A 22,206-nucleotide genomic window follows, 5' to 3' on the forward strand; every position below is an offset into this window, starting at 1 on the left:
TTTAGGCAAGTATGGAAACTAAGTTAAAGGAACTTAAACGTGTGTTCAATACGCGGTGAAGTGAAATGAATAAACCATAACCAGTGGGGGTGGAAGGGACTGTATACTGGAGGAGAAGAGCAATAAATGAGATATGATAGGATTAGATAAGATATCATTGGCTGAAGAGGATTGAAACAAAATATTTAATGTAATTAATGTTAACACAACACAACAGCAAATCACACAACACGACAGCAAATCGCACAACACGACCGCAAATGTCACAATAGCTGTCATGAGATATTGTGATTTGCTGTCTTGTTGTGGGATTTGGTGTCATGGTATGCACTTCAGGGCCACCATACATTTTGCACAATGTCCCATTTCAGAATGTCTGCTTATTGGACTTGGACTTATTGGATGTATTTATAGTAGTTCATTTTTTGCATCAAGATATTCACGTTACGGGTGAGGTTGGGACCCAAATGCAGCACTTCGCAAAACTGGCACAGTTGGTATTGACCTTTATTTTTTGTCACAGCAAACACCATCTTCTATAGCATTCTTGACTTGAATGTTGGGGATCTTTGATTGCAACAGAGAGCCACATGGTTTGAGGCAAGACATGCTCACACACAGACAGAATCCAGGTCTGACAAACAGGCGAAACTCCCACAAAACAGGAAAATCAGGCAGGTCTGCTTTCCAGAAACACGGCAAGAAAGGAGAATTGAGAACAGGCAGGGTCAGTAACAGAGTGAACCTGGAGAACGCTGGAAAGTCTGGCTTGTGAACATGGAGATCAATCTGGCAACAAGTGAGAGCCCATCGGCGACTTCCCAGGTACCAGGAATATTTTCTGAACAATCTGTATCTTTACAGCTCTGCCAGCATGAGATAACTTTTGTTTCTTTATTGTTCTCACATAAATCCAATCAATAGATCTATTTCCCAGCAGACATTTTGACTTATCATAGCAGGACTAAACAATGTTCCAGCAACGAATGCTGTGCAAGAATTGCTGGTTTTCGTTACACACGTGTAAATTGTTTTCTGTGAAAAGGGTCTGTTCAACTTTACTTTTACTTTACATTTTTTTTACTGAAAAAAGGGTATGGATAGAACCATTGTACTGTAAAATTAGATGAGACTTTAATCTAGTTTAGTACTCATCTGTCTTTTACCAAATTTACACTTTAATATAATCATTCTTGATTAACTCAAGCAACTTAAAAAAAAGCTTTATATGCAAATCATATCACCACTCAAACACAATGGGGTGTGAAAGACGATCAAAACTGCTTCACATCACACTAGAAAACAGCACATACCTTTCTTCTTACTTCACTCCCTGCTCTACATCAGATCTCTGAACCTGTCCAGCATGGTTCAGAAGGTGGCAGTGATCGGCGCGGGGATCTCTGGTCTGACCAGCATCAAGGCCTGTTTGGATGAAGGTCTGGAGCCTACCTGCTTTGAGAGCAGCCATGACATTGAAGGTCTATGGAGATTTAAGGTGAAGGGCAATGCTTTCACATAAACGCTTATAAGCTCATATTTTTTACTTTTTTTATACCATTCACCACCTGTACCATCCTACTCATTTCAATCAGGAGAGACTTTGTTGCAGATATGCAAAGATTTATTATACATATGCATGATATGAACTGTACAGAGTCTTTGGAGATTAGACTCCATTGTTATAAAATAAAGGGGTAGAGAAGCCAAGACATATCCCCCCGATGGAGTCTAGACACTGGTGGCGGCGGCGAAGGAGCCCGAAGACCAGACCGAAGGAGTCGACGGAGCGTTCTGCTGGAGGAAGACCCAGGGTGATGGTGACTGGAGGTGGAAGGAGAGGAGGAGGGTTGCATGCTTTGCCTGAAATGACAGCTGGCAGCAGCAGAGAGAGAAACAGATTTAAAGCAGGGATGGAATGCTGTGATTGGATCGTGAATTTCGTGGCCAATTCTGGTTGGTTTACTGAAAATGAACGCCTCTAAACAGCTGAATAGTTTTAGGAAGAGAGAGCGGTGATTGAAGTTATAAGAAGTCTTCCTGAAAGAATTTGCACTGAGCTTTATTTGAGTATGTTTGTAATGTTAGGCCGTGAAGGAATATACATGAAATAATAAAATACAACCTCTATGATCCAAGATCTCATGCTGTTGGAAGATTATTTATGCTAAACAAAATTGTCATTTACAATTACATACAGTTTTTGGGAGTTTGACCCATTAATCACATTTGTAATTTGGGTACCACTTTGACTTTTTTGGTCGATTGGTTTGCTTATACAGTAGGATACACCATGGTAAATAATAGTTGTTTATTTTCATTTATTGTCATTTAAATGAGAATGTGAACTTGTAGCAGCACTGAAACAGAAATCAAACTTGTTCTGTGCTGGTAATATAAAAACAATATTGATCAATAATAACACACTGTTATTGATAGACTTCCCTACAAGACTTTGAGCATGTTGCTTACAATCTATAGAAAATAAGTAATATCCTTACTTTGAATTTTGCCAGTTGCCAATTAATATTCTGTATGTTTATGTTATACATTCCACCAGAAAGACTACAATTATTTTTACTTTGAATTTTAAATGTCCTTAAGTCCTAGAGATAAGATATCCGGGTGACTGCTCGTGTGGTTGACCGGTTTCCTTGCAGGTTAGTTCTTTCATTTTAAATCTAGTTTCAACTCTAGTTTTTTCACTCACTTTTTCACTTTAAAGGAAAATTCCGGCGCAAAATGAACCTAGGGGTTAATTACATATGTGTACCGAGTCGAGCGTTCTCTGGGACATGTTTTCATGATCATTAAGAACTTTGTAAGTGTACAGTCATTATGCTACCGTTGAAGTGTGGTGCTATTTTGAGCCTTGTTAGTGGTACAAAATAGCGATTTACCATCTGCCCCGAAAGCTAGCATTAGCAGAGCAGCCACCGGTTTGCGGTAGCTTGTATAAAGCTAGAGATGCATTAGACTAGCATGAAAACATGTCCCAGAGAGCGTTAGACTCGGTACACATATGTTATTAACCACTTTAAGGTCAGCAACCTTCATGCTTGTTTGGGATTGTAAAGGCTGTTTTATGCTTCTGCATAAATCGACCCCCTCTGACCAGACCCCTCTGCGTCGACGCAAACCCCTCTCCGAGCCCTCCGCCATAGCGGTGTTTCAAGCAGCCTACTGTGGGGAGTAGCAACATGCTAGTTCACTGACATAAGCTTTGCAAATAAACTCAACAAATTGTTGGTTACAATGACAGGGGTTATTCGTTTGTAAAGTGTCTATATGTCAGTAACGTTTTGAAATTAGCACTTCGCCAGCAAGCAGTACTTTGTGGGCAGCTGTGCTAAAGTTAGCTTGCTAACATAACATAAACTGTCTCTCTCTCTCTTTTGTCGGAAATGGCAGAGTTTCGCGATTGACCCTCCGGAAACCACACACCCCCTAGCGTTCTGGCGGTGAAATGCACCGGGATTCAAAGAAACGTGTTCAACCCTGACGCAGAACTCCGAAAGGGTCACAACGTCATAGCTACGGCGTGGAGTTGACGCAGAAGCATAAAACAGCCTTAAGATGGGTCCTTTTTTGTATGGAAAAAAACATGTAGGCCAACCCAACAGGTCACTAACGACAATAACCACATAATCCTTTCACTCATGAAGACTGTAAAATGGTGGAACTCACAACCTACAAGGGAAATATAGATTCTGGTTATGTCAAATAAACTGGTGAATTTAGACTTTTTAGGGGCATTAACGGTAAAAATGTAATAACACCTGAATTATCCTTTATTTCACTCCTAAAGGACAGGAATACAATGAGTGTAGTACCTTTCAAAAAATATATTTGAATGTATTGACCTGTGTTTTGGACTTTTAATGGCACTGTCACCCAAATGTACCACTTTCCTATAAGTCTCTCTATTCAGCATTTATAAGCAGTATAAAAACATAGAATTTATAACTAACACATAATGTAGTTAGAAGCATATAAAAGTGTGTGTGTGTGTGTGTGTGTGTGTGTGTGTGTGTGTGTGTGTGTGTGTGTGTGTGTGCGTGTGCGTGCGTGTGTGCGTGCGTGTGTGTGTGTGTGCGTGTGTGCGTCAGACTACTGTTGTGAGTGTGAGGCAGACCCCAGATTTTGCAGCGACCGGCCAGTGGGAGGTGGAAACAGAGAGGAGAGAGGGTCAGAGGGAGACTCGTGTTTTTGATGCAGTGATGGTTTGTACCGGACACTTCACCCAGCCTCACCTGCCCCTCAGCGATTTCCCAGGTACCAGGAATCATTATATACCATATTTTCTTTCACATTTGAATGAGACACACTGCAGCTGCTGCTACTCCAACTCCACGAACATTCAGTGCTCTTTAATTGGGGTACAACTATGGCTATCAAAATACTAGACATGGTATTGATATGCAGCTGCTGCACATTATCTTTTTTTCTTATTCCATTTTAGGTATTGAGACTTTTAAATGCAGATATTTCCACAGCTGGGAATACCGCAACACTGAGGGTCTGCAGGGTAAAAGAGTGGTGGTGATTGGGATTGGGAACTCTGGAGGGGATATTGCTGTGGATATCAGTAGAGTTGCTCAGAAGGTACACAACTAAACTACATTTTTGTACTTTTGTGTCTTTTTCAAATATGTCATTGCTGTTTCATATTAAACAACTGTCGCCTTTGACTGTATTCTTTAAGAAATGTGATGCTATCTAAAACCTGTGCACATAAATCTTAACCCTCTTATGTGCTGACCTGACCTGCAGGTGTACCTCAGTACCAGGAGCGGAGCGTGGGTGGTCAGCCGTGTAGGACACAGGGGGCTCCCACGTGATCTAGTTGGGACTTCTCGATGGGATATGATGATACAGAAGCTCTTCCCCTCATGGATTAATGGGATGGTGGAGAAGAAGCTGGACGAAGCATTTGACTACACATTATATGGTCTGAAACCAAAACATAGGTAACTAGATACTTTAGATAAATATCTTTGTTTCGGTGTGTGGTCAACGTTTCAGTTAAGCTATAACTTTTTTTAATCTCAGACTCTACATCTGTATCCTATATTTAGCTGTGTCCCAGACAGCAATTTTCATTACAGCCCATAATATGAAAGGTATTGATGATTTTGCTATTAACGCAGCTTTACCAGTGGGGGGGGGGGGTCACAAAATAAAGTTTGTCCTGCAGGTGGCATCAGAGGAAAACTTAGAAGTGTTCAAATAAAAAGTCTAAACAACACAAGACTTAAAATATAAAATAATAATTTTCAGTTGTCTTATGTATCCATTTTATAGTTCTAGCACCCACATTTAAAAAAAGGTCTTTCACATATATTTTGTGTACCAGATTTTTTGAACAGATCCCTGTGGTGAATGACGACCTGCCAGCTCGGATCATCTCAGGCCGTGTTCAGGTGAAACCAAATGTGAAGGAGTTCTGTGGGTCCAGTGTGGTCTTTGTCGATGGGAGCATCATAGACGAGGTATATACTAGCACAATTCTTAGACTGTATATCTGATATTTGTCATATAATATAATGTAATTGTAAATGTAAATGTCATTTTAGGACTCCTTTCCTTTTTGAATTTTGCACACTGTACTTGATTTCCTTGTGAATTATGGTTTAAAGTCGGGTTATATAGAATAAAACCATCACAAATGTTCATCTATAATCTTTAAGTTGTATGCGTGTCATACAGGTGGATGTAGTGGTGTTTGCCACAGGGTACAACTACAGCTTCCCCTTCCTGCCCCCAGCTCTGCAGGCTAAAAGTGGTTACAGGCTGCGTCTCTACAAGCATGTGTTCCCTCCTGCACTGACCCAGCCTACTCTGGCAGTGGTGGGCTTCATCCACGGCCTCGGGGCCATCAACCCTCTGGCTGAGATGCAGGCACGATGGGCTACAAGAGTTTTCAAAGGTAGCACTTTATGAGTTTTTTTTAGCATTAATGTGAGTTCCCCCAGCCTGCCTATGGTCCCCCAGTGGCTAGAAATGGCGATAGGTGTAAACCGAGCCCTGGGTATCCTGCTCTGCCTTTGAGAAAATGAAAGCTCAGATGGGCCGATCTGGAATCTTCCCTTTATGACGCCATAAGGGGAAAGGTTACCTCCCCTTTCTCTGCTTTGCCCGACCAGAGAATTTGGCCCACCCATGAGAAAGAGAGAGCGACATCATGGCTTGAAAACAAGCGAAGCATGGCAGTTGGTCAAGGCCACACCCCCACCCTCCACCTTGCCCCCCCCACTCTCCTCCTCAATAGCATTTAAAGCTACAGACACAGAAATGGCACATCCTAAGGAAAGATCATTGTGGGACTGGCTCTAGTGGCTGTAATTCTGCACCAAGGCTGAATTTCGGGAAAGATACTTCAGATACAGTATTAGGGGACCACTAAGGCCTATATAAAAGAGACTTCAGATACAGTATTAGGGGACCACTAAGGCCTATATAAAAGAGACTTCAGATACAGTGTTAGGGGACCACTAAGGTCTATATAAAAGAGACTTCAGATACAGTATTAGGGGACCACTAAGGCCTATATAAAAGAGACTTCAGATACAGTATTAGGGGACCACTAAGGTCTATATAAAAGAGACTTCAGATACAGTATTAGGGGACCACTGAGGTCTATATAAAAGAGAATTCAGATACAGTATTAGGGGACCACTAAGGTCTATATAAAAGAGACTTCAGATACAGTATTAGGGGACCACTGAAGTCTATATAAAAGAGACTTCAGATACAGTATTAGGGGACCACTAAGGCCTATATAAAAGAGACTTCAGATACAGTATTAGGGGGACCACTGAGGTCTATATAAAAGAGACTTCAGATACAGTATTAGGGGACCACTAAGGTCTATATAAAAGAGACTTCAGATACAGTATTAGGGGACCACTAAGGCCTATATAAAAGAGACTTCAGATACAGTATTAGGGGACCACTATGGTCTATATAAAAGAGACTTCAGATACAGTATTAGGGGGACCACTAAGGCCTATATAAAAGAGACTTCAGATACAGTATTAGGGGGACCACTGAGGTCTATATAAAAGAGACTTCAGATACAGTATTAGGGGACCACTAAGGCCTATATAAAAGAGACTTCAGATACAGTGTTAGGGGACCACTAAGGTCTATATAAAAGAGACTTCAGATACAGTATTAGGGGACCACTAAGGCCTATATAAAAGAGACTTCAGATACAGTATTAGGGGACCACTAAGGCCTATATAAAAGAGACTTCAGATACAGTATTAGGGGACCACTGAGGTCTATATAAAAGAGACTTCAGATACAGTATTAGGGGGACCACTAAGGTCTATATAAAAGAGACTTCAGATACAGTATTAGGGGGACCACTGAAGTCTATATAAAAGAGACTTCAGATACAGTATTAGGGGGACCACTAAGGCCTATATAAAAAGAGACTTCAGATACAGTATGAGGGGACCACTGAGGTCTATATAAAAGAGACTTCAGATACAGTATTAGGGGACCACTAAGGTCTATATAAAAGAGACTTCAGATACAGTATTAGGGGACCACTAAGGCCTATATAAAAGAGACTTCAGATACAGTATTAGGGGACCACTATGGTCTATATAAAAGAGACTTCAGATACAGTATTAGGGGGACCACTAAGGTCTATATAAAAGAGACTTCAGATACAGTATTAGGGGACCACTAAGGCCTATATAAAAGAGACTTCAGATACAGTATTAGGGGACCACTAAGGTCTATATAAAAGCATCCAAAAAGCAGCATGTCATGGGACCTTTAACAATGTTAAGTACTGTATGTTCTTTTTATGTTAAAAAGAACCTGGGGTCTCTAGGACCCCAAATAGAACATTAGGGTAAAGTTCATTGTTCAAATCTTTTAGTGTGTGTGAATTTCAAATTGACAGATTTTTTTTTTTTCCTCCCCATGCAGGCTTCACGACCTTCCCCTCAGAAGAGACCATGATGAAGGAAATTGAAAAAGATACAGTAACCATGCACCTGAGGTAGGAAATAAGTGTGAAACTAAATTGTAGATCCATACTAAGCTAAGACAAAACAAATAATCCAGCACCACAATTTAGCCATCTAAGACAAGCCATGGAATAGATGGCGCATGATTCTCTGAGGAGGACACGCTGCGAAACCTGCCTAAGTAAACAGACAGTCACATATCAGAAAACATCAAATATTTGGTAGGCCTGCTCTTCAAAACATCTAGTTTGCAACTATACCTATTATCTGACCTGATTTACTGCAGGACATGGCCCTGATCTGGTGTTTTATTTCTGGTTGTAAATCTGTTGTTTTTTTGATTAAAGCTTTAGTGTGTAACTTTTTTTATAATAATGAATGTCCGTTACATTTAAGCTATCGCCAAATGAGTTGATACAAAGCTAATTTAAGCTGCTTACACACCAACCAGACGGCCAACCGTCGGCAGAAAAGGCAGTTAGGCTGATCAGTCTCCCCGAGTTGGTCAAAAAAGTGCCTCAGAACAGCAGGCGACGCTAATCTGTATTGTCGCCCAAAAAATGAAAACCGGCAGCTGATTGGACGAACAGGTCATGTGGGTCTGGTTTCTCTGGAAATTCAAAGACAGACTGTCATGGCGGCTTGTTCAGAATACAATCTCATATTATACTAAAATAGTTCACCGAAACGTGTTTCTGAAAACATTTTAAGTGAGAAATAGGCCGTGCAGTTGCTGAATCTGTCTTCATTTCAGATCGACAAAGGTCAGTTTAAAAGATTTTCATCAGATTTTGAGAGACTCTAGTCACACTCATTCCGCTCCCCGTTTCCGGGTTAGCTCTCTACCAATCAGATGGGTCATTTGAGTCCGACTGCCGGCAGTGCCCGCCCTGCTGATTATACATGTAAAATCGGCCAAAATGAAGGCAGACGGCCCCTCGGATGGACGACGGCACGGAACACACCGAACAGACTCGAGTCACTGACCTCACCAGACTGTCCAACGGCCGATTATTGGCTCTGTGTGTCTGGGCCTTTAGACCATCAGCTCCACACAACTCTCTCTGTATTTCTCAGTATGGCTGTGTTTAGAAATTGGTGTCATCCTTGCAGAAACTCAAGTGAAGATAATTACCTCTTCTGAAGAGTCTGTCATGTTTTTTTAATCCTCCGTGTCCTCCTTGGCTACTAGCAACTGTGTGGAGGAGGAGTGGGGGGTGAAGCGTGATTACAGAAGGCTTGTAGTGGATGCACCGACAGTTAAAAATTCCATATAAAAATAGCTGTTTTGGGGCGCCTGGTTAGCACACGTGGTAGAGCGTGAGCCTCATGTACAAAAGCTCAGTCCTTGTCGCAGTGGCCCCGGGTTCAGCTCCTTTCTTCTCGGTTCTTCCTTTCTCTTTCCTGCATGTCATTCCCCCTCTCTCTCCCCTTTCACATGATCAGCTGTCCTATATAATAAAGACCTAAAAATGCCCAAAAAAACTGTTGTTTCTGTTTTCATTTTTTTTTTGGATCCCTCTGTTAGATATGCCTGCTCAGAGCGGAACCCCCTCCAGGTGGACTACATTCCTTACCTTGACTCTCTGGCAGAGCAGGTGGGGGTTCAGCCAAACATACTGTTGCTCTTTCTGAAGGACCCCAGACTGGCTCTGGAGGTTTGGCTGGGTCCCTGCACTCCTTATCAGTACTGCCTGACTGGACCGGGCCGGTGGGCCGGAGCCCATCAGGCCATTCTCACTCAGTGGGTTTCTTCAAGCTTCAGCCTTTCAGGACCAGAGTGGTACCAAAACCAGAGACCAGAGCCTCTTCTAGTCGGAGCGTCATAGTGGTTATCTCAGGTTCTGCGCTGCTGTGCTGCTTCTACTACAATAAACACCTTCTCTCCTCTTTCTTCTCTCCTCTGGCATTCCTCAGATCGCCTCAGTACGCTGCATGATTATGTACATTTATGATAACACGATAATGAGGCAGCAGTGAAGCAGCACACTACAACACCGTATCTCAAAGTGCTATAGGCAGAGCATCTTCTTAGACTTTAACGTGACAATTTGAATGAGAAATAAAGTCTTCAAAATCAACGTACTAGTTTGTTGGCTAAGTCTATACAGTGTTCGAACATTCTGAATGTTATTTGCTTCTTGCCAAGTATAGCTTTCTTGGCACCCACTAGAAGGTGTGTACAAGCCACTATTTAATATTGACAGCTGTACATTTGAAAAAAAAAAACTAATCATTATTCCTCCATTACTTAGGAGATCAAACATATATAATGCATGGTTATTTGAGTAAAAACACAACCTTTATGTTAGAAATAAAACTGTTGCAGTGATTTGCAATTACCATTTTCATTTTGCCTTGTAAAATAACACAAGGAATCTGTACACTGCTTCATTATAAAGACTTCAAATTAGTAAGTTGTGAATTGTTGCTATTTGCAATTACATTGTAATCACATATATTAAATGGATAAATATTGTCAGATTTAACTTCCAGTAATGTTGAATGATTGGCTGTCTAAGATGTTCCGTGAGATCATGGAGGATGAGGGATGTGTCAGACGTTTACATAGCCTAGGATATCCAGTTTCACAGATGAAAATCTGTTGACTTTTCAGGTCTGCACAACTGAAATAATTGCACTGGTGGGCTATACAATTTGATCTTAAACCAGATATCAAATTAAAACCAGCAGATGGAGACATAAGCACAAAGCACTTTTGCTCCCTCAAAGTGTCCTGCTGATTTGTAGAACTGTCTATAAACATTGTAACCACTGACTTTATAACTTTATAAATCAATTCAATTCAATTTTATTCATAGTATTAAATCATAACAAGAGTTATCTTAATACACTTTACAGATAGAGTAGGTCTAGACCACACATTTACAAAACACCCAACAATTCCAACAATTCCCCGAAGAGCAAGCATTTAGTGCGACAGTGGTGAGGAAAAACATCCTTTTAGGCAGAAACCTGGGACAGAGCCAGGTTCTTGGTGGGCGGGCATCTGCCGGTGCCGGTTGGGACACAAAGACACTGATACTAAATCAGTGAGCCATTAACAGGAAAAATCTTTTAGATTGGATTATGTCCACAGCTCTGTGGAGCTAGGTCTGTCAATGATGTCAAAGATAACAGGAACAGCCTCCTGGTTTAGATTAACTCACAGGCTAAAAGTTTTATGTGATGCATATTCCTGCAATGTCAAGGGAGTTACTGTAGGTGTTCTATAGTGTGGCTGTCTGGGGATTATGTGGTCGCTGGTTGCAAGTCTGAATATATTATCTACTGGACTTATTTATGGTCCAAAATAGAGATTGATTGATTTATTCATTTATTTGACTTAGCTGGAGGGTTTTTAAAGATAATTTTTCGTGGCTTTTCCACCTATAATTTTTGACAGGACAGCTAGGTGATGGGGGGGCTGATGGGGTGTGTGTGTGTGTGTGTGTGTGTGTGAATGGGGGGGGTTGTGTTGTGTGCTGTGCATACCGCTACACCCCTTGATCATGTGGTGCATATGTGTGTGTGTACCTGTGATATGAAATGTAATACACTGCTATTTGTTACCTGTTTTGTACTTATTGAGCGATGTTTGATTTAAATAAAAATAGTAAATTATTTATTAATTAAATTATAAATAAATAATTAATAATAAAATGCTGTATTTGTGCTTCCTGTGGGACTACAGATGTAAATTAGCCTAAGGCTAACTCTGGTGCAATGCATCAAATGGTTACATTTATGTTTTAATTGCACATTGTCCCTTACAAATACAAATTAATTGAAATTGAGGGGGAAGACAGATCGTATTCGAACCCTGGACCTCTGTGTCGAGGCATAAACCTCTCAGGACATGTGCGCCTGCTTTACCCACTGACCAACCCGACCACGGCTTAGCTGTTTTTAAACCTAAATATGTATGGAGTTAGATTTGTGTCTTTATTACATGCGAGAAAATAAATGATCTGAGAGAGAGAAAAAAAAAGTTTGAGTGAAAAAGTTATCACACTGATAGCAAAAAATAATAATATTTGAGACTAAAACATTTTTTGAGAGAAAGTATTTTCTCATAGAACATAAAAAAAATATAAATTTGAAATTTTTTAAATTATTTCTGAGAAAAATCTCTCTCAAAATACTTTTTTAAACTCTCAAATATTTGCTATCAGTGTGAAAACATTTTCTCTCAAACATTTTTTTTTTCTCTCAGATCATTTATTTTCTCGCATGTAATAAAGACACAAATCTAACTCCATAATAGGCCACTCAGATTCATCATGATACCGACCCGTGCCTGTTAAATGTAGCATACGGTAAGTTGTTTTCGTGGAGAGGCGCTGTTTGCTTTTCCACCAGATACACAACACCGACGCTGCAGTGACTCAAAGGTCACTTTAGGGTACTGATAAATGTGCACAATCCTCTCCCACTCACTGTCTCACTCCGCCCTCTGCTCAGTTCCATGCAGCACGAAAACGGCGCTTCGTTCCTTGATTCGCAAAAGGTAAGAAAATGTAGCCTACGTGCAGAAAGATCGGAACTTTTGAGTGCATACATGTATTAGTGTACAGTAAGAGTTAAACCTGAAACTGCTGCTCGGAGATTGTTGTCACCGCCCGTGCAGAGTCACACTTAAAAACAGTCGGAAAAAGTCGAAGTTTGGTTGCGATAGCAGGTTTTTGTAGGGTTAGCGGAGTGCTTAAAATCTCCGTCAAAACCAGTTGCTACATAATAAATGTGCTTTTATCGTGATAGATCTTTAGCTGTGTCAACATGCCAAATCTGAACGCTGGGAACCTGAAGATTAATCTGCGATGCAGCTCAGTACTGTGTATTTTTAGTCAAAAATCTGTAATTAACATTGTGTTTTGGTTAGGTGACTATTCTGTTTTGAAAGTTTAACGTGTAGGCTAACTATGTTCACGTGCTCATTTATGTCTCATAAGTTGTTGCAGCAATTTTTGGGTTGATACCATTTGTTACACATATTTGGTGCAACATTAAACCATTTTGACCACAAGAATTGGTAAAAGAATTGTCAAAAAAAAAAAAAACTTGAGCCTCTTCGCTCCCCCTTTGGAGCATTATTTAACCCACTTCCTGTCTAGTTTCAGAATCAGCTTCATTGGCCAGGTTTGTGTAAACAAACAAGGAATTTGACTCCGGTTAATCTTTGCTCTCAAAGTACAACACTCACTTAACATATAATGAATAAAAACAGAAAGGACAGTAAGAAATATAAAAAAAAAAATACTGTTAAGTATGCAGTATAACAATACAATAGAATTTAGAATTTTACAAAAAATATACAATAACAATTGAAGAGAGGGAAGGAATAGTGCAATATCAGTATAGTCTGAGGTTTGAAGATTTAAATATAAATATAGTGCAAGGCAGTTCATATGATACCAGTATCTCCACTCTGCTGTAAAACCCAGCCAGCTACAGCCTCTTAAAGACAGTAATGGTGGCAGCTCCCCTGGGTCTCTAAGGGTTAAAACTAAACTAGAGGGTGCAGATTATTTCTGATGAAATGACAGATCAAAACATTTTTCAGACTGATCTGGTTCATCGTCACAGAGCTGAAGTATGACCCGTCGTGTGGCAGTGATTGGAGGAGGAAGTTCAGGTCTGGCCTGTATCAAGTGCTGTCTGGATGAGGGGCTGGAGCCTGTCTGCTACGAAAGCAGCGATGACATTGGTGGTCTGTGGAGGTTTAAGGTGGGTCACAGTACATGCAGGTTCTTTTAAAAGGCGCTGACACACCAACCCGATAATCGGCCGTCGGACGGTCTGGCGAGGTCGGTGACTCGAGTCTGTTCGGTGTGTTCCGTGCCGTCGTCAGTCGGAGGAGCCGTCGGCATCCATTTTGGCCGATTGGACTTGTTGAATCGGTCAGTGGGCGGTCGGACTCAATGACCAATCTGATTGGTGGAGTGCCAGCCCTTGACTAGCAAATCTGTGCTCCTTCCACAAGAAGAAGCCTGAGAGCTGACAACGCCAGTATCTTCTTATTACTAGCCATCGTATTTTCTTCCGTTCAGGGAGTAACAACAACAACGATCCTTCTTGACTCCTGTCAACACTCTCTGATGAAAACAATGACTGACGACAGCGTGCTCTGTGTTTACTAGGTCTAGAGAGATGTTCCGTCATTTCCGGTTTTAATTTTTTGGGCGACAATACAGATTAGCGCCGCCTGCTGTTATGGAGACGTATTACGTCTTTGCGCACGCGCAGAACGTACGCTCAAGTCGGCGTCGCTTCGGTGTGTTCCGAGGCACTTTTTTGAGAGACGGGAGCCGACTGATCAGTCCGACTGTCTTTTCTGCCGATGGTCGGCCGTCGGGGTTGGTGTGTCAGAGCCTTAACTGTTTAGTAAGTTAAGATGACCATTGGTTGGTGTACTATATTGCAGGAGAATCCAGAGGCAGACAGGGCCAGCATCTACCACTCTGTCATCATCAACACCTCCAAGGAGATGATGTGTTTCAGTGACTTCCCCATCCCTGCACACTTCCCCAACTACATGCACAACACCCTCATCATGGACTACTTTCGAATGTATGCTGACCGCTTCCAGCTCACCAAGCACATTCGCTTTAAGGTAAGGATGCTTCACTGACTTCCTGCCTAGAGTTGGATCTCTCTGTACCTGAAAGGATGCAACATTCTAACCTTAGTTTTAAATGTAAAATGTTGTTTAGTGCAACACAACAAATGGTTGAATGCATAGGAACTAGTTAAAACAACAAGTATTAGCTTTTGTACAAACTGTTATCTTTTACTGCCTCTCTGTTGTTCAGACCAAAGTCTTGCAGGTGAAGCAGAGATCCGATTTTTCTAATTCGGGCCAGTGGGATGTTGAGACGGAGAACAAGGATGGCAAAAAGGAGAAACATATTTTTGATGCTGTAATGATCTGCATTGGACATCACTGCCACCCCAACATGCCTCTGCATGACTTCCCAGGTACCATTTACAGGCTATACATATCATTCAGTTTACTCATGGACAAGTAGAGAGTGCTCTATAGCAATATCAGAATCAACCTTTGATACAGTCTGAACTAGCCTGTAATGGCAACCCGGTGGTTATATAATACTGTATCAATAGAAGGCAGCACTACCCAAAGAGAATAGTGTTGTCAGTAGTCCTCAACCTTGGCCTGCATTTTTTCTTAGGGCAAAGCTGTAAAATACAGTCTTCAAAAGTAGAGAGTCTCTTTGTCCAGCAGTCACAAGTCTGTCTTTTTTTTTTGTTGTTTGTTTTTTAGGAATTGAGACTTTCAAGGGAAAGTACTTCCACAGCAGAGACTACAAGACTCCTGAGGAGTGGAGGAATAAAAAGGTTGTAGTGATTGGAATAGGAAACTCTGGAGGAGACATAGCAGTGGAACTGAGCAGAGTCACCAAGCAGGTTTGGATGAAATAGTTAGACATTATGCAAGTGGTAAAAAAAATCACGAATGCATTTTGGGTTATGTAACAGAGCCAAAGCGTTTAGGTAAATCCTGTAAAACCAAATCGATTGTACACATACAACCCTGAGTCCACCTAAAATGAAAATGAATGCTACATTTCTATATTAAAGGTGCAGTAGGTAAGCCTTATAAAATTAACTTTCTGTCATATTTGCTGAAACTGACCCTATGTTCCAGTAAAACTACATAAAGTAGGTAATAAAAAAAAAATAAAAAAATCCGGCTCCTCTGGCACCACCTACAGCCTGCAAAAATCCACAGCTCCCTGTTCAGATGCACCAATCAGGGCCAGGGGAGGTGTCTTACTGCGTGTCAATCACTGCTCATGCACACGCATTCATTCTCCCTTGTGGCAGAAAGGGGGGGAGGGACTGACAAGTTTTTAAAACTTTTTGGCTAAATCCTGGATCTTCACAATCCTACCTACGGCACCTTTAACATTTCAGATACTTCAATTTAATTTAAAAACTATCAACATTATAGAAGATTTCTAACATACCAGCATAATGACTGACTACCATGTCTCTTTACCAGGTTTTCCTGAGCACGCGAAGAGGAGCATGGGTTTTGAACCGAGTTGGGAACAACGGGCTGCCCTTAGATTTGCAGTTTAACAGGGTGACAAATACTCTGATGAGCATCCTTCCGTTTGGTGTTTTCTGTGGTCTACAAGAGAGAGTGCTCAACCAAAGATTTGATCACACTCTCTACAATCTTAAGCCAAAGCACAGGTACTGTATTTCTATTTGGGGTTTTTTTTGTTTTGTTTTTACAATTCTATCTTTTACAGCTACAGCTATTACATCTCTGGATTTGTTGTAGATATTCATGGTCCCCAGACAATAGATCTTAACAACTATGCTGCCCCCTTGACATTTCCTATGCAACCATCAGGACAGGAATTATTTGTGGTTTTCAAACTATGAGGTTGAAGGTGAGTAAAGCTTAGATTGGGACTAAAAAATCAAGCCCGACCCTACCCGAGCCCGTACTGGTTGTGTCCGAGCCCGGCCCGGCCCGACACATTAACTGTAATTATGAGCCCAAGCCCGATTCAAACCCGACTGTTTTTTAATACGTGGGCCGTTATAACTGACGTTCTCAACTACAATTCCGAGTTGTTTGAACTACAGAAATCAGTTTAGAATGATCTTAATGAATAATGCAACAAGGACGAAGCATGTAAACTGCCTTGTTTGTTTATTCAGAATGGAATGCAGACGCGTAACTATCGGTAAGCAGGGTAAGCGGTGCTTACGGGCCTGGACCAATCAGGGGCCCGTGTGACTGGAAGATATTGATTGACAGCCTGGGCCCCCTAACGCATTTGGCCACTGACCAAGCGGGAGTGAGAATGGGTCAAATTCATTTCCTTGTTTCAGAGACCATTCTCTTCACGTGTGTGACTCGAACATCTCACATTTACCAACAAAACGTACAACGAAAGACCGCGCAGAACATTTCAGACCGTCCTGCCAACCTGTAAACATTTTAACATCAATGTACGCTGTAACGTTTTTTCACTCTAAAGTCACTGAAAGCTGCTGCTGTTCACATCCTGTCTGATCTCTGCAGCGGGCGGGGCTGCTGAGTTCCCCCCGCGACTGACACACACACACACACACACACAAAATCACACACGGTGGATGCAGGAAAAACCGGAGATGAGACATACAGGATGACCTAAATTGAGGACAGCTACACTCGTTATTGGAAGTTAAAGTCCAATAAGTACTTTATTAAACCGTATGAATGTGTTTCCCAGCCCAGGTTAGGAAATTAACTAACAATGTCAAGATCAACAAGCCACTGACACATATGTTCAAATCTGATTCATTCAATAAATTGTTACTTTTTGTCTTAAATCCACCAGCCATTTTCATATTATACCAACATTTGCAGCATCTTGAGCCTTTTTGGTAAGGTTCCTAGGAAATCTCAGCCCAGAGTAGTTAATTAATAGTAATCATTATTATTCTCCCCAAAACAAGTTTTCTTTTTTTAAAGAACTATACAAAAAACTTTTTTTTGCAACTTTCACTGTCTTCTGCAACTTCATTGCAACAAAGACATCGCAACTTTTATCGCAAAATCAGGCATTTTGGGCCGCAACAATCTAAAAAAAAAAGGCCACGAAATCCTGGAGAGTCTGCCCTTGTGTGTTTTTTCATGTGTTATGGTGCGCATTCCAGTGTTTTTTTGTTGTTGTTGTTGTGGTGCGCGTAGGCTACTCCTGATTTTGTCAGTCATCTCATCTCTTATATGCTGTGTCTCTATGATCCTATTCCTGTCCTATTGATGGTAGCCTACTCGTGGACATTGCGCCATCATCATGTGCTGTAGTAGGGGGGCCCGCCTTGATAATCCTGCTTAGGGGCCCAGTGTTGGCTCGTTACGCCACTGATGGAATGGATCGCAAAAGGATCCGAATGAAGAAACGTAAAAAAAACCTCGACCCATAGCTCCCTCAGCCGAATAGTGTGGGTAACCGATCAAGGCAGCAACATTATCAAAGCCCTGGAACCATATAGGAGACTTTCTTGTCTCGATCACCTAATTAATACTGTCCTTCGCCACGGTCTGCATGCCGACGCACTGGCCGACAACGCGCCGGTACTTGACCTGACTCGGGCTCGGGCAGAGAATCTAAACTCTAAAGGTGAGGCAAAGATAATGTGTGAGGTAAAATGGACATGTGCGTGCTGGTGTTCTAAAAACATCAGGAAGTCAGTTATTTTAGTCTGGTCAGCTTATCAACATGGTCAGCAGCAGCAGCTCATGCAGGCAGTTAAGTTACTTTTAAAGGTGGTGACACACCACGGAGACGGACGGTCCAGGTTGGGCCGACTTTGAGCGTCCGTCGCCCTTGTTTTGGCAGTGTGTCCCACACCATCGCCAGCTGGCCGGCCACTAAATTAGTCAGATTTAACAACATAACGTTACGTACGCACACTTCTGTCACAGCGTAGGAAAGCACATTGCTATCGCCAGATAAGTGACAATTTTGTCCGGCTCATTTTCTTTACCCAGCGTATGGAAAAGAACAAGCTAGCTAACCATCTCCTGGCGTCCGCTGTCGTCCTGGCGGGGAGTGAGGCAGAGTGACCGTAGGCTCTGTGCTGCCACTGGCTGATTTAGGAGGGCAAACGCGGTTTTGTTGTATGTATCATAGCAACGGTGTGTGTGTATACGGTTTCCCTTTTTTGAATAATTAATAGATTACTGCTGCTTGCTGGCATGAAGATTGATTTCCTCTCACGCAGGTGCAGAACGTATGTGGTAGTTGCCTGTCGACTGGAGTCTTTGCATTGTGTTCAAGTGCAACTTTTTTTTTTTTGGGATTATTTTTGTGGCATTTTCAGCCTTTATTTTGATAGGACAGCAGAAGACATGAAAGGGGAGAGAGAGAGAGAGAGAGAGAGAGGGGGGAATGACATGCAGCAAAGGGCCGCAGGTCGGAGTCAAACCCCGGGCCCGCTGCGTCAAGGCGTAAAAAATCTGTATATGGGCGCCCGCTCTACCAGCTGAGCAATCCGGGCGCCCAAGCACAACTTTTTGGCCAAGACCCAGGCAACGCCACAGACGACATTTGTCTCCACTAGTTCTTTGCTGTCTGCCTAGCAGGTCAGCAACTTAAAACCTTTAGTACCCGCATTTAAAAAAATCTTACTCCTTCTTGGAGTCATAACTAAATCTAAACACACTGACTAGATATACTTTTTAGACAGTTGTCTCCCATAGTTAAACTCAGGAATGGATCATGATTATTCACCAAATCAATGTAAGACAGAATAATTATAATAGCAGATTCATTTTGTACATCATGTCACTTGTGGTGCTTTAGATTTTTGATCTTGTTTTAATTGAAATGATTGCCGTATTCATCAAATTGTTGTAAGATTACTAACCAGTATGAATATAAATCTCAGGTTGTTCAGCCAACATCCCACACTGAATGACGAGCTGCCGAACCGCATCCTTTCTGGAACAGTTCAAGTGAAGCCCAACGTCCGCAGGTTTCAGGGCTCCAGTTTGGAGTTTGATGATGGAAGTGTTGTGGAAGATGTCGACCTGGTGGTAGGTTATTTTGGTCTATATTCGTGTATATACACGCTCACCCACCCACTCACACTAACAGTCTGTCTATTCTTCTGTCCTCCTTAAACCTTCTTAGTCAGCAGTATAGTTGGCCTGTAGTGTGTGACTGAGAGGAGGTATGTCTTGCAGGTGTTTGCCACAGGTTACAGGTTTTCCTTTCCATTCCTGGCCTCACATGTGCTCTCAGCGTCTGAGAACAAAACATCTCTATTCAAGTATGTGTTTCCTCCTGAGTTGGACCGCCACACTCTGGCTATCATTGGTCTAGTGCAGCCACTGGGAGCTATTATGCCCATCTCTGAGTTGCAGGCCAGATGGGCCACACGTGTCTTTAAAGGTAATACAAGTTATTTAAAAAAAAAAAAAAATTAAATTAAATACAACCTTTTATCTGGGTGATACCTTTATCACTCATTCCTTTTACAGAAGTATTTTGTGCTAAAGAGGACAACCACTGTGTCACAATGCCTCCTTTCAAACAGGCTGTATCAAGCTTCCCTCAGTGGCTTCCATGCTAAAAGATGCCCAGTGCAAGCAGGAGGAAATGACTAAACGGTACTGCAGTGGATTTACTCAACATTGTTACTACTTACATATTTTGGATGTAAAAGGCACCAAATCTTCATTTGCACAACATGTTGAGTTCCGGTTTCTTTTTCAGGTATGTCACCAGTCAGAGACACACCATCCAGGTTGACTATATCAGCTACATGGATGAGCTAGCAGAGCTGGTGGGGGTTCGACCCAAAATCCCCAGGCTGCTGCTGACTGATCCCAGGCTGGGACTAAAAGTGTTGCTCGGTCCCTGCACGCCTTACCAGTATCGTCTCAGAGGGCCAGGGAAATGGGCTGGAGCCCGTCAGGCCATCTTTACTCAGTGGGAGAGAGTGGTTGAACCCATGCAGACCAGGCCCTGTGATGAGCCCAAACCCAAGAGATCGTTTATGTGGCCTCTGATTCTGTCAGCTGCTGCTGTGGGCTTGGCTGCCTACGTTAACAGGAACAACCTTCCAGCTTTCCTTCAAGATCCCACTGCACTGTTGGACAGGATAAAAGTGCACCTGCCTGCACAGTGGTGTGCAATTAATATTTAATTCATATCTGATGTGATTATGACTGTATAATACATAGTGACTTTCCGGTAGGATTAATAAACTGCATCGATAGCATAAATCAATTTAAAAAAAATCGAAATAGATATAAATGTCAAAAGTAAAAGTACACAGCTCATTACTGGTTAAAATGCATAAGCAAGCAGCAGCATGTCAATGTTCCAGCTGGTCCATGTGGTCTGCTATTCTGTATAATGTTTGGTAATTTAAACCGAAGCGATGCATTATATTTCATAAGTGTATATGCCAAATCTGTATCTGAAAAGATGTGGTGACTACAGCTGTGATATCAAATATACAACATGTCCCCTAATTTCAGTTTCACACCAGACGAAAGGCAAATACTTAAGTAAAAGTAGCCTACCGGTATGTCAAAATTGTACTCAAACACAGTACTTCAGCAAATGTACATTACGTTGCATCTCCAGGCTGAACCTTAAAATAAGATAATGCCTACATTGGTCAATAGCCCACCTAATGGCAGCTTCAGAACCCATGCTGATGTTTGGCTCGAGAAAACTACATGAAGAGATGTATTGTAGTCCTTTGTATCTCACTGTGTCATACTGGGATCATGTGATTAAAGATCTCCCTCAAGTTGGTTTTCTTTCCAAAGATGACATGGTACAGTTGTGTGGTAGGGGCCTAAAATCAATAATCAAGCAAGAAAAATGTCTTATTTTTGTGGGTGTGTTTTAATGTAAAATGACTGAAATTAGGAAAGGTAAGCAGGGAAGCAGACAGGCCAACACTAATACAGAGTCCTGTTCAGCACATTCACTTTATCATCAATAAGTTCATTACTGGCTTTGTCGATATACAAATCTGGACTTTATAACTAACCGCAGCTCGTGCTAGGCAGACCCCGGAAGAAGAATCGTCCACGCGTGACTCGTAAACATTTGGGTTGCCAGGTTTAGGGATACCTTTTATATGAATGTTATTTGAGCCGGCAAAGATTTGACATAGCCTATTTGAGGATATATTTTTTTAATTCAGCTGTTTGTGTGGTTGTACACTTCCAACACCTCGTTTACCAAACTGTAACCTGTAAAGTAACCGCTAACGGCATGACTTTGACACCACAACTGGTTTCATTTAACGTTACGTTGCCTCGTTTAAATTCATTCAGGCACACTCATAAACCAAAAGATACCACCACAAGCATGTGCAATGTAATCATGTCAAAGATGAGCCTACTCCAGCCAACATTGCAGAATTTTTTAACTAGGCCTACTGTATATAATGTTCCAGGAGTGTATTTGCTTGTTATAAAATCACACAGTGATTGTGACTATATGTATGCAGCTTAGTTATCGGTTTAAATGCCTGTTATTTTTACTACTGTAGCCAGGTCTACTTCTGTTTTTTTTTTTTTTTTTACTCTAATCCGTTAAATGTTTGCCATCAACCACAAATGTAACAGCTTACACAACAGGAGAATGGTATCTGTTTGGCGTTAAAGCGTTGATATGCTTATCTGCATTATCATAATGTAGATCTACATATAATTTAAATG

General features: G+C 41.6%; 1 protein-coding gene and 1 pseudogene across 3 annotated transcripts; both read left to right on the forward strand.

Moving 5' to 3' along the window:
* Positions 1-3: 3 nt before the first annotated feature.
* LOC144523769 (flavin-containing monooxygenase 5-like) lies at positions 4-10,283 on the forward strand (annotated as a pseudogene). The gene is made up of 9 exons (XR_013502544.1): positions 4-825; positions 1,348-1,498; positions 4,110-4,275; positions 4,463-4,605; positions 4,774-4,970; positions 5,357-5,492; positions 5,710-5,929; positions 7,948-8,020; positions 9,517-10,283. The product of XR_013502544.1 is annotated as a flavin-containing monooxygenase 5-like (transcript).
* Positions 10,284-13,530: 3,247 nt separating this feature from the next.
* Positions 13,531-21,304, forward strand: LOC144523770 (flavin-containing monooxygenase 5-like). Of its 2 annotated transcripts, none has more exons than XM_078259602.1 (9): positions 13,531-13,715; positions 14,413-14,601; positions 14,801-14,966; positions 15,271-15,413; positions 16,012-16,208; positions 19,407-19,554; positions 19,705-19,912; positions 20,058-20,130; positions 20,237-21,304. In XM_078259602.1, the coding sequence occupies exons 1-9, from the start codon at positions 13,584-13,586 to the stop codon at positions 20,667-20,669; spliced, it is 1,689 nt and encodes a 562-aa protein (XP_078115728.1). In that variant the 5' UTR covers positions 13,531-13,583; the 3' UTR covers positions 20,670-21,304. The 2 variants fall into 2 exon arrangements, with proteins under 2 accessions (XP_078115728.1, XP_078115730.1); XM_078259604.1 differs by having other exon boundaries at positions 20,002-20,130; positions 20,237-20,327.
* The last annotated feature ends 902 nt before the right edge of the window (positions 21,305-22,206 follow it).

The sequence above is a fragment of the Sander vitreus genome, chromosome 9, assembly GCF_031162955.1.
Source record: "Sander vitreus isolate 19-12246 chromosome 9, sanVit1, whole genome shotgun sequence".
In the NCBI taxonomy this organism is placed as follows: Eukaryota; Metazoa; Chordata; class Actinopteri; order Perciformes; family Percidae; genus Sander; species Sander vitreus.